This window comes from Dromiciops gliroides, chromosome 3 (genome assembly GCF_019393635.1).
Source record: "Dromiciops gliroides isolate mDroGli1 chromosome 3, mDroGli1.pri, whole genome shotgun sequence".
In the NCBI taxonomy this organism is placed as follows: Eukaryota; Metazoa; Chordata; class Mammalia; order Microbiotheria; family Microbiotheriidae; genus Dromiciops; species Dromiciops gliroides.
The window spans coordinates 220,868,318-220,881,132 of NC_057863.1; the positions used below are offsets into that span (position 1 = coordinate 220,868,318).

At 39.3% G+C, this 12,815-nt stretch overlaps 1 protein-coding gene across 1 annotated transcript in view; it reads left to right on the forward strand.

The window, feature by feature from the left end:
- LOC122747374 (ubiquitin-conjugating enzyme E2 C-like) overlaps positions 1-10,195 on the forward strand; it is a 41,586-nt gene extending 31,391 nt beyond the window's left edge. Inside the window, exon 3 of the mRNA XM_043993438.1 lies at positions 9,647-10,195. Coding sequence (XP_043849373.1) covers positions 9,647-10,195 — 549 coding nt within the window. The remainder of the gene's footprint in view (positions 1-9,646) is intronic.
- The last annotated feature ends 2,620 nt before the right edge of the window (positions 10,196-12,815 follow it).

The window sequence follows — 12,815 nt, forward strand, 5'->3', positions numbered from 1 at the left end:
TTCCCCCCTACCCTGGGTTGTTGTGAGAATCAATGAGATAATATTTGTAAAATGCTCAGAAAACTTTAAGTGTAATATAAATGCTAGCTAGCTAGTATTAGAGTTTCTTCAGTAGGGGATGAAGCATGGTCAGATTCGAAATTAAGGAAAATCACTTTGGCAGCTGCATCTAGAATGCTAGAGTCATTGTTTTTGGTTGTCCTTCATTCTCAAAGAGGGCCATGACATCAGGAGGTGTTGTCATGACTTTCAGTGAATTGGTTTTAAGTGAGACTGGGGCTGTGCAAAGTCACCAGCCTCACTCTCTTCTTCAGAGCCATGTGGCTCCAGTGGCAAGTAATATACATCAGGATGACTGGAGATGGATGTTTGAGGTAATTAGGGTTAAGTGACTTGCTCAAGGTCACACAGCTAGTAAGTGTCAAGTGTCTGAGACTGTATTGAAAGGATACATAGAGACCAGTTCAGAAGCTGTTGCAGAAGTCCAGTAGCAGGTGAATAGGGTCTGAACCAAGCTGTAATTATATGCCAAGAAGACTAGTCCATGTTTGCATGCTCCTGCACAAAGCATATACATCTTTTTTTTTACCCTGCCGCCTTGTAATTAACCACTCACATCCTCATGACTAGTGGCCATTGCTAGGAATGAAGTCTGTGGCAAGGAAACAATTTTCCCACATAGCATCATCTGCTCTTTATGGGGATTGAACTCACATGCTTGTTCTTATTAGCTCTGTGGTTTAAGATTACCCAGTATAGAAAGCTTCCAAAAATGCCTTAAATATAGGCACAAGAACAGGCTTTCTTTTGGGCTCATTTGACCAAATTGTTTTTTTTTTCTTTTTTTCCTTTTAAATGGATTTGGCTTGGAGATCCATCAAAATAGTCAAGATAATATATTGGCATCCAAGCCAACTACAGTCTCCCAATTTTGAGCCAATCAGAATGATGTTGATTAGCCTGCTGTGTTGAGCTTCTTGATTTCTAGAACTGAATTTGTCTTTCTAGTATTACTGAACAATAAGAAGGTTAGATATTAATAACATTCCTGATCTTATTATAATTATAGACATGTGATCCTCAATGAATTTTAAAGGCTCGGGAGTTTACTGATGTTAATTACAAGAAACATTTTGACAGCTACCATCTGGAGCCCTGCTTAACCGAATAAAAGCTGCTAAAAATGAGTTTAATGGGATAACCAGTTTATTAGGCAGGTTACAGAAATATCACTCGGCAAACTACTCATCGGGGATTGGAATAATTTGCTTAACTTCTCTAACATTTCCCTCCCAGTTCGAAGGGGGAAAATGCATTTACCAAAGGCCCCAGACTAAATGAGTTATAGATTTAAGACTAATTGATGGTTGATTAAAGCTATTCAACCATAGCTGTGTTGTAAAGTAGACGCTTCGAGGCTGCAGTGCCAGGAAAACCCTTAATTGCCATGATCAAGAAGCAACAGTTTCAGGGCTACAATGAAAAATGAAAATTGTTGCATGTGCAGAAGGAGGAGATGGCTCCGGTATCTGCATTTCATATTTGTAATTTGTGAAACAGTTATTAAATATTAAATTTAATATTGGACAAAAGTCTGTGCATTGCTTACACCCACGCAAAGGCAAATTACCCATTAATTAAATAATTTACAAGTTTCAGAAGTAATAAATTGGTATGTCATCAATGCAATTCCAGCTCAAAATGCCAAAATTGAATGTGAATCCTTTTCATGCGCCTGCTGTGTTTTCTATACATCTCGTGGTAAACATCACTCTATAAACTACTTCATAAAATAGAAAGGGCATTTGATGTCATCTAGTCCAAGCCCTACCTGAAATAAACATTTAAAACATTCAAACAAGTGCATATTTTGACTTTCGTGGTTTGTGGTAATGAGGGTATATATTGGGATAGTGGCAATGAGAAAAAAAAAGAGGAAAGAAAAAATGAAAGAAATATTGTGTAGGTAGACTGTAGAGTTGATAACTGATCAGATACTGCTCTGTGGAGAAAGAGTCAAAGATAAGTCCAAGATCTAGAACGCAATGGGAAGAGTGGATAGTAGCATCACAAACTGCAGTTAGAAGAAAGGAAAAAACAAAATCTGTTTGGGACCTGTTAAATTAGAAGTATCAATAAGACATCTGGGTAGAGATGCCTTTTGGATGACTCCAAATGGGGGGTGAGCTCTCAGAAGAGAGGTCATAGAACTCTAAGATTTTCAGATGGAAAGAAGTTTAGAGATTATCTTGTCCAGGGCCCTTATTTTACAAATGAGAAAACTGAGGTCCAAAGAGGCCATTTGACAAGAGCCCTCAGTTCTGCCTGGAAACTGAAAACTCCTTGAGAAAGCAAAATACACTTAAATGCCTTCACTTCTCTCCTCTTGCTCTTATCTAATCTCTCCGAAATCTGGTTTGTAATCTCATCATTCAACTGAAATTGCTCTCTCTAAAGTTGCAAATGATCTCTTCATTGCAACATCAAATGGTCTTTTCTCAATATTCATTCTTCTTGACCTCTCTGTACCTCTGGTGGGAGGGCTTTGTCAAGTCCTTTTCAGGGCTGCTCATCCACCATTGGTGTCCACTTGATTCACCCATTTCTCATCTGTGGCTCCAAGAAGCTGTAGCATGTGCAGCAGTCATACCCTAGTAAATTGTCTTGATGCATGGGTTAAACCAGGTTAAGAGTAACAGATGAAGGGGCAGCTAGGTGGCTCAGTGGATAGAGCACCGGCCCTGGAGTCAGGAGTACCTGAGTTCAAATCTGGCCTCAGACACTTAACACTTACTAGCTGTGTGACCCTGGGCAAGTCACTTAACCCCAATTGCCTCACTAAAAAATAAAAAAAAAAAAAGAGTAACAGATGGGCCTCAAACCCATCAGGGAGTTAGATAGGGTGTCTACTCTAAGCATGTGAAGACTTCCCCCAGTGGAATGGGTGAATGAGAACAATTTGTTCCAACAGCCATGGAGGCAGCTGAAGCAGGTGCTGTGAAACACTTAGAGCTTGGTCAGACATGGAAGACACCATGGTCGTCCACTACGTCCCAGGACATCATCAGTGGTCTTGACTTTTGTCTTGCCACTGCTTCACTGATTCTGGAAGAGAGAGTGAGGTTGATGCCTTGTGCGACTCTGCCTCACTTAAATCCAATTGACACACAAGTCAAGATAACACCCCGTGATGTCAGTGATCCTCTTCAAAAATGAAGGACGGGGCAGCTAGGTGGTGCAGTGGATGGAGCGCCAGCCGTGGAGTCAGGAGGACCTGAGTTAGGATCCGGCCTCAGACACTTGACACTTACTGGCTGTGTGACCCTGGGCAAGTCACTTGACCCCAATTGCCTCACTAAAAAAAAAAAAAAAATGAAGGACAAACAACAACTGTTTACCAATTTCTCCTCTTATTTTCTCCTCCCCAGGTTTTTTGACACTTCTTTCCTGGTTCTCTTTCTCTCTATTTGACCAATCCTTTCTTAGTCCCCTCTTTCCCTATATATAACAAGTTCTGGCCCTCAGTACTTCAAATCTGGACCACTACAATAGCCTTCTAAATTACCTCCTGTTTTAATTATCTCCGACTTCTTTGTTTTTTCTCTTTAGTTGCCAAAGTGATTTTCCTCAAGTGTGGGTCTGACCATGTTGTTCCCCTGCATTGGCTCCCTCTTATCTCCAGAATATAATGTTTGATATTTGATATTTAAATTTCTTCATTACCTTGCCTCTTCCTACATTTCCATTCTTCTTAAACCTTACTCTCCACCATATATTCTATGATTTGGTGATTTTTCTCATTACTATTTCTTTAACAACAATTCGTCTTTTGACACCAGGAATTTTCCTTGGCTGTACCTAATTCCTGGAATTTCCTCCCTCCTTATGTCAAGCTCTTATCCCTGACTTCCTTCAAGTTGAAACTCAAAACCTACTTTCTGAAGCAAGAGGCCTGTCCTGGTCCCCTTATATGTTACTCAGTCAGTCAACCAACATTCATTAGATTTTTACCACATGCCAGGTGATTACCTCCCATTTGCTCTGTACATATGGAATATGTGCCTAGTTATTTACATATTATCTCCCTCATTCAACATAAGCTCCTTTGGGGCAGGGTCCGGACCTTTCTTTCTATCCCAAGAACTTAGCAAGTACCAGGAACATAGCACCAAAAAGGTCCCTTTAAAATTTTGATTTTATTTCATATGAAAGGACTAAAATAATTTGTCAAAGCTCAGACAGATAGTGAGTAGCAAGACCAGAGCTTTTTCCACTGTACCATGCTGGGAGAAAAGGAAGGCAGATAAGTGGAGGTTGGAAAGCCAGACATAAAAGTCTAGACTTAATAGGAAATATAGATACTTGGTAGGAAAAAGGAAGCCATCTTTGAAAGTGAAGGCCCATCTCTTCATTGCATTGCAAATGTGACTGTATTTTGGGAACTGATATTCCTGAAAAAATATTTGTCTAGTGATGAAAAATCGGTTCTGGGAATAGCCACTCTTTCTTTCAGTATTTAATAACAAAAGCTACAAATCCAACATTTAAATTTCAGACACATTATAATTGCATATCAGTGATTACTCACAATCCAGTAATGTTTCCTTTCCATTCCATTCATGGTGGTCCAGCTCTGACAATAGCTTTGGAAACTGAGCATACATTAAATATATATGCATAAATATGTATGTGTATTTGTTGTTCAGTCATGTCTGACACTTTGTGACCCCATTTGTAGTTTTCTTGGAAAAGATACTGGAAAGGTTTGTCATTTCCCTTCTCCAGCCCATTTTACAGATAAGGAAACTGAGGCAAACGGGGTAAAATGATTTGCCCAGGGTCAAACAGTAAGTGGCCGACATCAGATTTAAACTCAGATCTTCCTGACTCCAGGCTTGGCCCTCTATCCACTGTGCCTCTGTCCAGATATATGTATATATTTGTGGAGGGACATGTTTATAGCTAATATGTATGGCCTGGATAACATGTAGAAAACAACTCACGCTACAGCTTAGAACCAACAACTTCTCCTGATGAAGTTATCACATTGCTCTCTATTGGACCTGCTACCCCCTCTCTCTCTCTCTCTCTCTCTCTCTCTCTCTCTCTCTCTCTCTCTCTCTCTCTCTCTCTCTCTCTCTCTCTCTCTCTTTCTCTCTCTCCCTATATCTATTTCTGTCTTTCTGTCTGTTTATCTGAAAGAAGGAATAGCTCTTCTCTCTCAGCCCAAGGACTATTCCTTTGAGGGGCCCTCACACAACTCAGTGTTGGACTAGAGAAAAGAAACTTTTTCTACATAAAGTCTGTCAACTGGCAGAATCTTACCTCCAAGGAGTTAAGTTGTCTGCAACAGAGATCACTCAGTAAGTTAATTAGACCTCAGATATTTAATGTTTTGTTTTGTTTTGTTTTGTTTTGTTTTTGGTGCAGGGCAATGAGGGTTAAGTGACTTGCCCAGGGTCACACAGCTAGCAAGTGTCAAGTATGTGAGTCCGTATTTGAATTCAGGTCCTCCTGAATCCAGGGCCGGTGTTTATCCACTGCGCCACCTAGCTGCCCCTGATACATAATGTTTTTAAACTTACTTCCTCCTGCTAAAAGGATCCACATCTTTGCTACCAATCTGCATTCCTACTCAAACCATTTTGCCGCTGCTTTCCAACAAACAGCAAAATGCTTTATGTTTTAAGTGCACAGTGGTTTTCATCACACATAACCCCAACCCCCACATCATATGAAACTCTCTTGAAAATGAATATATGGGGGAAAGAGAAAAAAAAAGTCTAAGTTGGACAACTATGAATAGGACCTTAATTCCTTTGTTTCTAAATTCTTGTCTTCTACATTCAAGTAGACAGGAACAAGTCTTCCAGACCTTGAAGTGCCCTACATTTTTTTTTAAATCTGTTTTCTATCCATTATTCTTCTTATTTCACAGTAAAACTGATAAAGTAGAGAACAAAGTATAGCCACATTAAATTAACACCAAGATTTTTTTTTTGACAGAGAAGACATTTGAGCTCTTCTGATCTTAAGGGACAAGAAAATCTTTTTAGAGTAATTTTTTCCCCAGAAGAATACTAATTTTATTCAATCAGCTCAAATGCATTCATATTTCAAATCAAAGCAAGTTACTTTAAAAGGTTGGTTAATTTTGTCTGTTTGAAAATAAAATTTCACTTTCCAAAAATAATCAGCATGGCCATGCCTACACAGAGTTGTTGATTAATCTAATTTTGAGTAGAAACAGTTATTCAAACTGTTGTTGCTGCTGAGCAGAAGATAATGGATTAGCCACTTGAATGGCCAATCTGTTTGAAAAATAAAAATAAGATGTGGTTAAAATGACCAAATAGGACTGACCATTTACAATCACAGGGGTTTCCTTAGAATAATCTTGAAAGCATTGGTCTGGGCCATTGTGTGTCTCTCTTTAATCTTTTCACTTTAATCTTTTCAGAAAAGGTTTGTTCTTAAAGGCGTTTTTGGTTACTCATATTTCTTTATTCCTTTAAGATATAGGAAGCACTCTGCTTTCCTGAATCCTGTGAGGTACATAGTACAATATCTAGCCCCATTTAACAGGTGAGAAGATTTGAAATTCTGAGGGAAGATCATGTCAGCTCATGTCAGAGTCCAAGACTTGAACCCAGGCCTTCAAGTTATAGTTCCAGGGCTTGCTTTTCTGTTAAATTTTTAATGCTTTGATTTCTAGTTAAATAGGTTTTGAAAACCGCTTGCCCAAATCTCTAACAGCAGTAAACTCTATGGCATCCCTTAATCCCATTAGTTCTTTGTGCTGTACCTCACTGTGCTGCAATTACCTCACAGGGAAGAGGTTTGACTTATGATTATTATAATTGTTTATTTAACATTTGGTACCTGGATCCAAGAAAATCTGAGACATTCAAGAAATACCAAGCTGCTGCTAGAGTCCCTAGAATTTAGACTATAGCTAAATGCTATATTTAAAAAGAAATATATCAACTCATGATATTCAGTATATTTGATGCATCATCCTTTAAAAAATAGCCCCCAATCTGAGTACAAAGGAACAAAGGTCTTTGAGATAGTGTTGTACAGAGGATAGAGATGGAATACTTGTCAGAAGACCCTTGTCCTATTTCTACTAGGGCCTCGTGCTTATAGTGTTCTTAGACAGGTCTCTGAAATTACCAAGCCTCAGTCTCATCTGGAAAATGGGATTAGCCATGACAACCTTTCCTACTTCCCAAGATAATGTAGGTGAAAGTTTTTAAACTTTTTAAACTGTAAAGCTTGTGGTCTCAGTAATGAATTGCAACATGTGATCTCCCTCTTTTGTTCCAACAACAAATAAGGTCTTGGCTTACTGGATCATTCTTCTAAATTCCAGAATGCCGTTATTTTTCTTTCCTGGTTTGGGGTTTAAATTAGAATGAAATAAGAGAATATATGTAAAGTGTTCAAAGCTCTTCAAACTTTAAAGCACTATACTAATGTCAGTTATCAGTGGATAGAGCACCAGGCCTGGAGTCAGGAGGACCTGAGTTCAAATCTGGCCTCAGCCACTTAGTAGTTATGTGACTGTGGGCAAGTCACTTAACCCTGTTTTGCCTCAATTTCCTCATCTGTAAAATGAGATAGAGAAGGAAATGGCAAACCACTATAGTATTTTTGTCAAACAAAACAAAACAAGGTCATGGAGAGTCAGACATGACTGAAATGACTAAACAACAAAAACAATAATCTCAAAGGAAAAAGGCACTGAAGAATTGGAAGGGGAAGGAATTACCAGGAATGACCTCTCATAGAAATTAAGATTTGAGGTTAGCTCCTCAGGGAAGCCAAGAGTTAAGGCATTCCAGGCATGGGGTATGGAGTGTGGTATATGAAAGATAGATAGATAGATAGATAGATAGATAGATAGATAGATAGATAGATAGATAGATAGATAGATAGATAGATAGATAGATAGATAGACAGAGAAGAAGGATAGATGATGGATGGATGAATGAATGAATGAATGAATGAATGAATGAATGAATGAATGAATGAATGAAAAAGCCTGTATCATTGGGTCATAGAGTATCTACAGGACAGTAAAATGTAAGAAGACTGGAAACATAAGAAGGGACCAGATTGTTTGAAAAGTCAAACAGAGAATGCTGTGTTTGGTCCTAGAACTAATAAGAAGCCACTAGAGTTTATTGGGTAGTGAGGTGAGGAGAAGAGGAGTGATTGGCATGGTTAGAATTGTGCTTTAGGAAGATCATGTTGAGAGGAAGACATGAGGTGATTAAAAACCTGAGCCGGGGGGGCAGCTAGGTGGTGCAGTGGATAAAGCACTGGCCTTGGATTCAGGAAGACCTGAGTTCAAATCTGACCTCAGACACTTGACACTTACTGGCTGTGTGACCCTGGGCAAGTCACTTAACCTCCATTGCCCTGCAAAAAACAAACAAAGAAACAAAATAACCCTGAACCAAGATGGTGGCAGTGTGAGTGGAGAAAAGGTATCCTATACAAATGATAAAGACTGCCTGCTGAAGTATAGAGGGCTCAAAAATTCTGCATCAGGATAGAGAATACCTGTATAAATGAAATAATAGATCTTTTGAGGTAGTGGAGTAAGCTCTTGTTATTCCTCAATCATTTCAGTCATTATCTGACTCTTTGTGACAGAACTGAGTAACTTGCCCAGGGTCACACAGGTAGAAAACATCTGAGACCAGATTTCAACGCAAGAATATGAGTCTTCTTGACTCCAGGCCTAGCCCTCTATCCATTGTACCACCTAGCACCTCTATTAGAATAAGTACAGAGGTCTTAGTATTTGAATCCCATGTTTATAAGCAACTACACCAGAAATTTCACCCCTTTCTATCTTAGCTCATTCTCTTTGAACTGACGGTCCCTTTTTCTACTCAACTCCTTTTAACACTATTCCTGGTTTCTACTGGACCACCCACGATTTACAAAGGAAAATGGAATCCAAGCCCCATCCTAGCTCTCAGATAATTGTGCCATGACTTGGCTCCCACTTCCCCAATTTCTATACAGCTTATTACTGTTCAAATGTTTTGAAATTATATAAAAAAAACAACAACAAGTTTGACCCTAAATAAGAAATATAAAAAGATGCCTCTTTCAGCTCCTTTGCAGAAGTGGGGATCCATGGATGTCAAGCATTACATATAATGTCAGATTTTTTTTTTATGTATTGATTGATTTTGTAGACTTTTTTCCCCTTCCGCTTTTAAAAAAATCTGTTATTTTTTAAATAAAGGACAGTTTGGGGGGGGGGATGAAAAGGGATACAAGGGGAAATATTGACTATGTAAAAACCAAAGTTATCAAAGAAAATATATTTTTAAAAACAAAATGCCTCAATAATCAGCATATATTGATAAATCTTTCCCCTACCCCACACCCCATTGTCAATAAGGATAAGTAAGGGCTCACAAAAACATTACCCAAATGGCAAATATTATTACTGTAGACTCCCCTCAAAAAACACCTGGGCTGCATAACTAGAGGCACCAAACTTAAGTGGTTTAGTGTCTGGTGGATCAAGCCTCTAACAAAACTCTAACAAGAAGAAGCATCTATTAAGAACCTACTATGGGCAGTTGCCGCCTGGGAGTTTCTCTTGCTTTATCTCTAGTTCCCCATTGCCTCGCAGAACCGCGACCCGGCTGCTGCTAGTGCCGCCGCAGCGTCCCGTAAGGGGGCCGAGCCTGGGGTGGGCGCGGCCCGCAGATCCGTGGGCAAGAGGTTACAGCAGGAATTGATGACCCTAATGATGTCTGGACACAAAGGAATTTCCGCCTTCCCAGAGTCTGACAATTTCTTCAAATGCGCTGGGACCATCCATGGGGCTGCTGGGACAATATATGAATACCTGAGGTACAAGCTCTCCCTGGAATTTCCCAGTGGCTACCCATATAATGCTCCCACTGTGAAATTTGTCACACTTTGTTACCATCCTAATGTGAATACCCAAGGCAATATCTGTTTGGACATCCTCAAGGACAAGTGGTCAGCTCTGTATGATGTCAGGACCATTCTACTATCTATCCAGAGCCTGCTGGGAGAACCCAACACTGACAGCCCATTGAACATACATGCTGCTGAACTTTGGACAAACCCCACAGCCTTTAAAAAGTACCTGCTGGAAACCTACATGAAGCAGGTGACTACCCAGGAGCCCTGACCCCAGCTGCCCAGCCTATCTTCCCTTCATCTTGTTTGTATGTGTATGTGTGTGCATCCATCTTTCCCCTTCCTCATAATCTGTCTTTTCTCTTCTGTACAGTACTGTATCATACTGTTTTCCTTTTTTCTTAAACTCTAGTCCAGCCCTCAACATTAATGTATAAATAAATTTGTTTTTGTTTAAAAACAAAAACAAAAAACTATGTACTAAGTACGTTGCTAAGTGCTGGGAATACAAAGAAAGGTTTAAAAAAGTAGTCCTTACTCTCAAGCTCACAGTCTAATGGTAGAGAAAACATGTAAAAAAACCTATGTACAAACAATATTTTGTTGTTGTTTAGTCATTTTCAGTCATGTTCAACTCTTCATGACCCCATTTGGGGTTTTCTTAGCAAAGATACTAGAGTAATTTGACGTGTCCTTTTCCAGCTCATTTTATACATGAGGTAAACAGGGTTAAATGACTTGCCTAGGGTCATACAGCTAGTGTCTGAGGCCAGATTTAACTCAAGGAGGTGAGTCTTTCTGACTCTAAGCCTAGCACTCTATTCATTGTACCACCTAGCTGCCCTCTCAAACAAGAAATACACAGAATAAATTGGAGGGGAATTAGAGAAGCTTTATTGTAGAAGGTGGGATTTTAGTTGGGACTTGGAAAAAATCAGGGAAGCCAAGAGGTGGAAATTTGGAGGAAAAGACTTCCAGTCATGGGCAACAGTCAGTGAAGATGCCCAGAAGGAGGAGATGAAGCATTTTGTGAAAGAAAGAGCAAGGAGGACAGAGTCACTGGCTATGTCACAAAATATGTGGAGATGTCTAAGGTGGAAGAAGATTGGAAGGATAGTAGTGGGCTAGGTTAGAAAGGTCTCTGAAGGCTCAAGAGAATATTTTATATCTGGTCCCAGAAGTGATTCAGAGCCACTGGAGTTTATTGAATTGCAGATAAGGGGGCAGTAAATGGTCACACTTGTATTTTAGGAAATCCCATTTGATAGCTAAGTGGAGGATGTACTCAAGTTGGGGGAGACAGGAAAGTATGCCTGGGTCCTACATAAATATGGCCAATTGGATTCTCACTGAATAATTAATTCCTCTTCTATTTAGTAATGATTCCATTACTCTTCATGTAGCAAATTCCTGGGGAAAGCCTTCAGCTGGGAGAGAAAGAGATAAAAAGCTCTCCACCGAAGTCACTGTGTTCTTTCTAATTCCTTAACGAAAGAAATTGAATGAAATCTCTAAAAGAGAAAGCAGAAAAGGTCAGTAAGCTGAAAAAAAAAACAGCAGAAGACTCTTTTTCTAAGGTAATTGAAACAAATATCCTTTGGCCTGATAATGTCATAACTGCAAGATTGGAACTAAAACACTTCTCATTTCATTTCCCTAAGTTAGCTCCAGACCGTTCATTGATAGCACACATCCCATCATTAGTCCCATTTTAACATCTTTATTTCTCAAAGAAGATACCAATAGATGAATCAGCAGCAGTCTAAAACCCTGCTAATTAAACACTAACCCATCTGTCTTCTGCTCTCACATTATCAAGAGACAGATTAATTTAGGTTTTCTGCCCATTTTCAAGGCAAGTTAGTATTTAAAGCAGGACAAGTGAATGTGCTCTTGTCTAATTCAAGCCTACCTTAAAAAAACACCCCAGATCAAGCAAAATACAAGGTAGCTGTTGTTATTGGTGATGATGATTTTTCATTGTTCATTGTTCATTTTCAAAGAAGACTGATAACACCATAGGGTAATGTCTTGACTTACATGTGAATTAGATTTAAGTGAGGCCAAACTACACGAAGTCATCAGCATCACTCTCTCTTCCAAAGTCACTGAAGTCCAGTGTCAAGACAAAAATCAGGACAACTGGTGATGGTCTAGGATGCAGCGGTTGACCATGGCGTCTTCAATGACTGACCAAGCTCTAAGTGCTGCACAACACCTACTCTAGCTGCCTTTATGGACATTGGAACAAATTATTCTCAAGAGAGATACCAATCTAACACGTGGACGTTACCATTAAAAGGCCATTAAAGCTTATCCCTAGCCAAGGCTATGACTTTTGTTTACAAATATGTGTGTATTTGCATTTTTTCAACCCTTAAACTATATTTCTTCTGCTTCTCAAAGTATTCTCCTTTTGGAAAAGAAGAATAGGTAGTATTTATATAGAACTTTAATATTTACAAAGCACTTTACAAATATTTCATTTTCTCTTCATGACAATCCTGGAGGATAAGTACTGTAATTATCACCATTTTATGTGTGGGGATACTGAGATTAAGTGACCTGCCCAGGGTCATATAGCTAGTAAAGGTCAGAAGCTAGATCTGAACTCAGGTCTTCCTGATACCAGGTCTAGCACCTTATCCACTGTACCACCTAACTACCAAGAAATAACTTAAGAGTGCCCACACCTCTACTATGAACATTACACAGGAAATCTAGTTGTTTTGTTAATCATTCAGGATTGGAGGATTGGAGACCTCACACAAGCTGATAAGTGCCATGCCTTTTATCAGAGGTTAAAAGCGAATGCTGGCTACCCATTTACCTCAGCAAGCACTTCAAGAACCAGGAGATTCAACTGAGCAGTGCAAATCAACAGATATTTA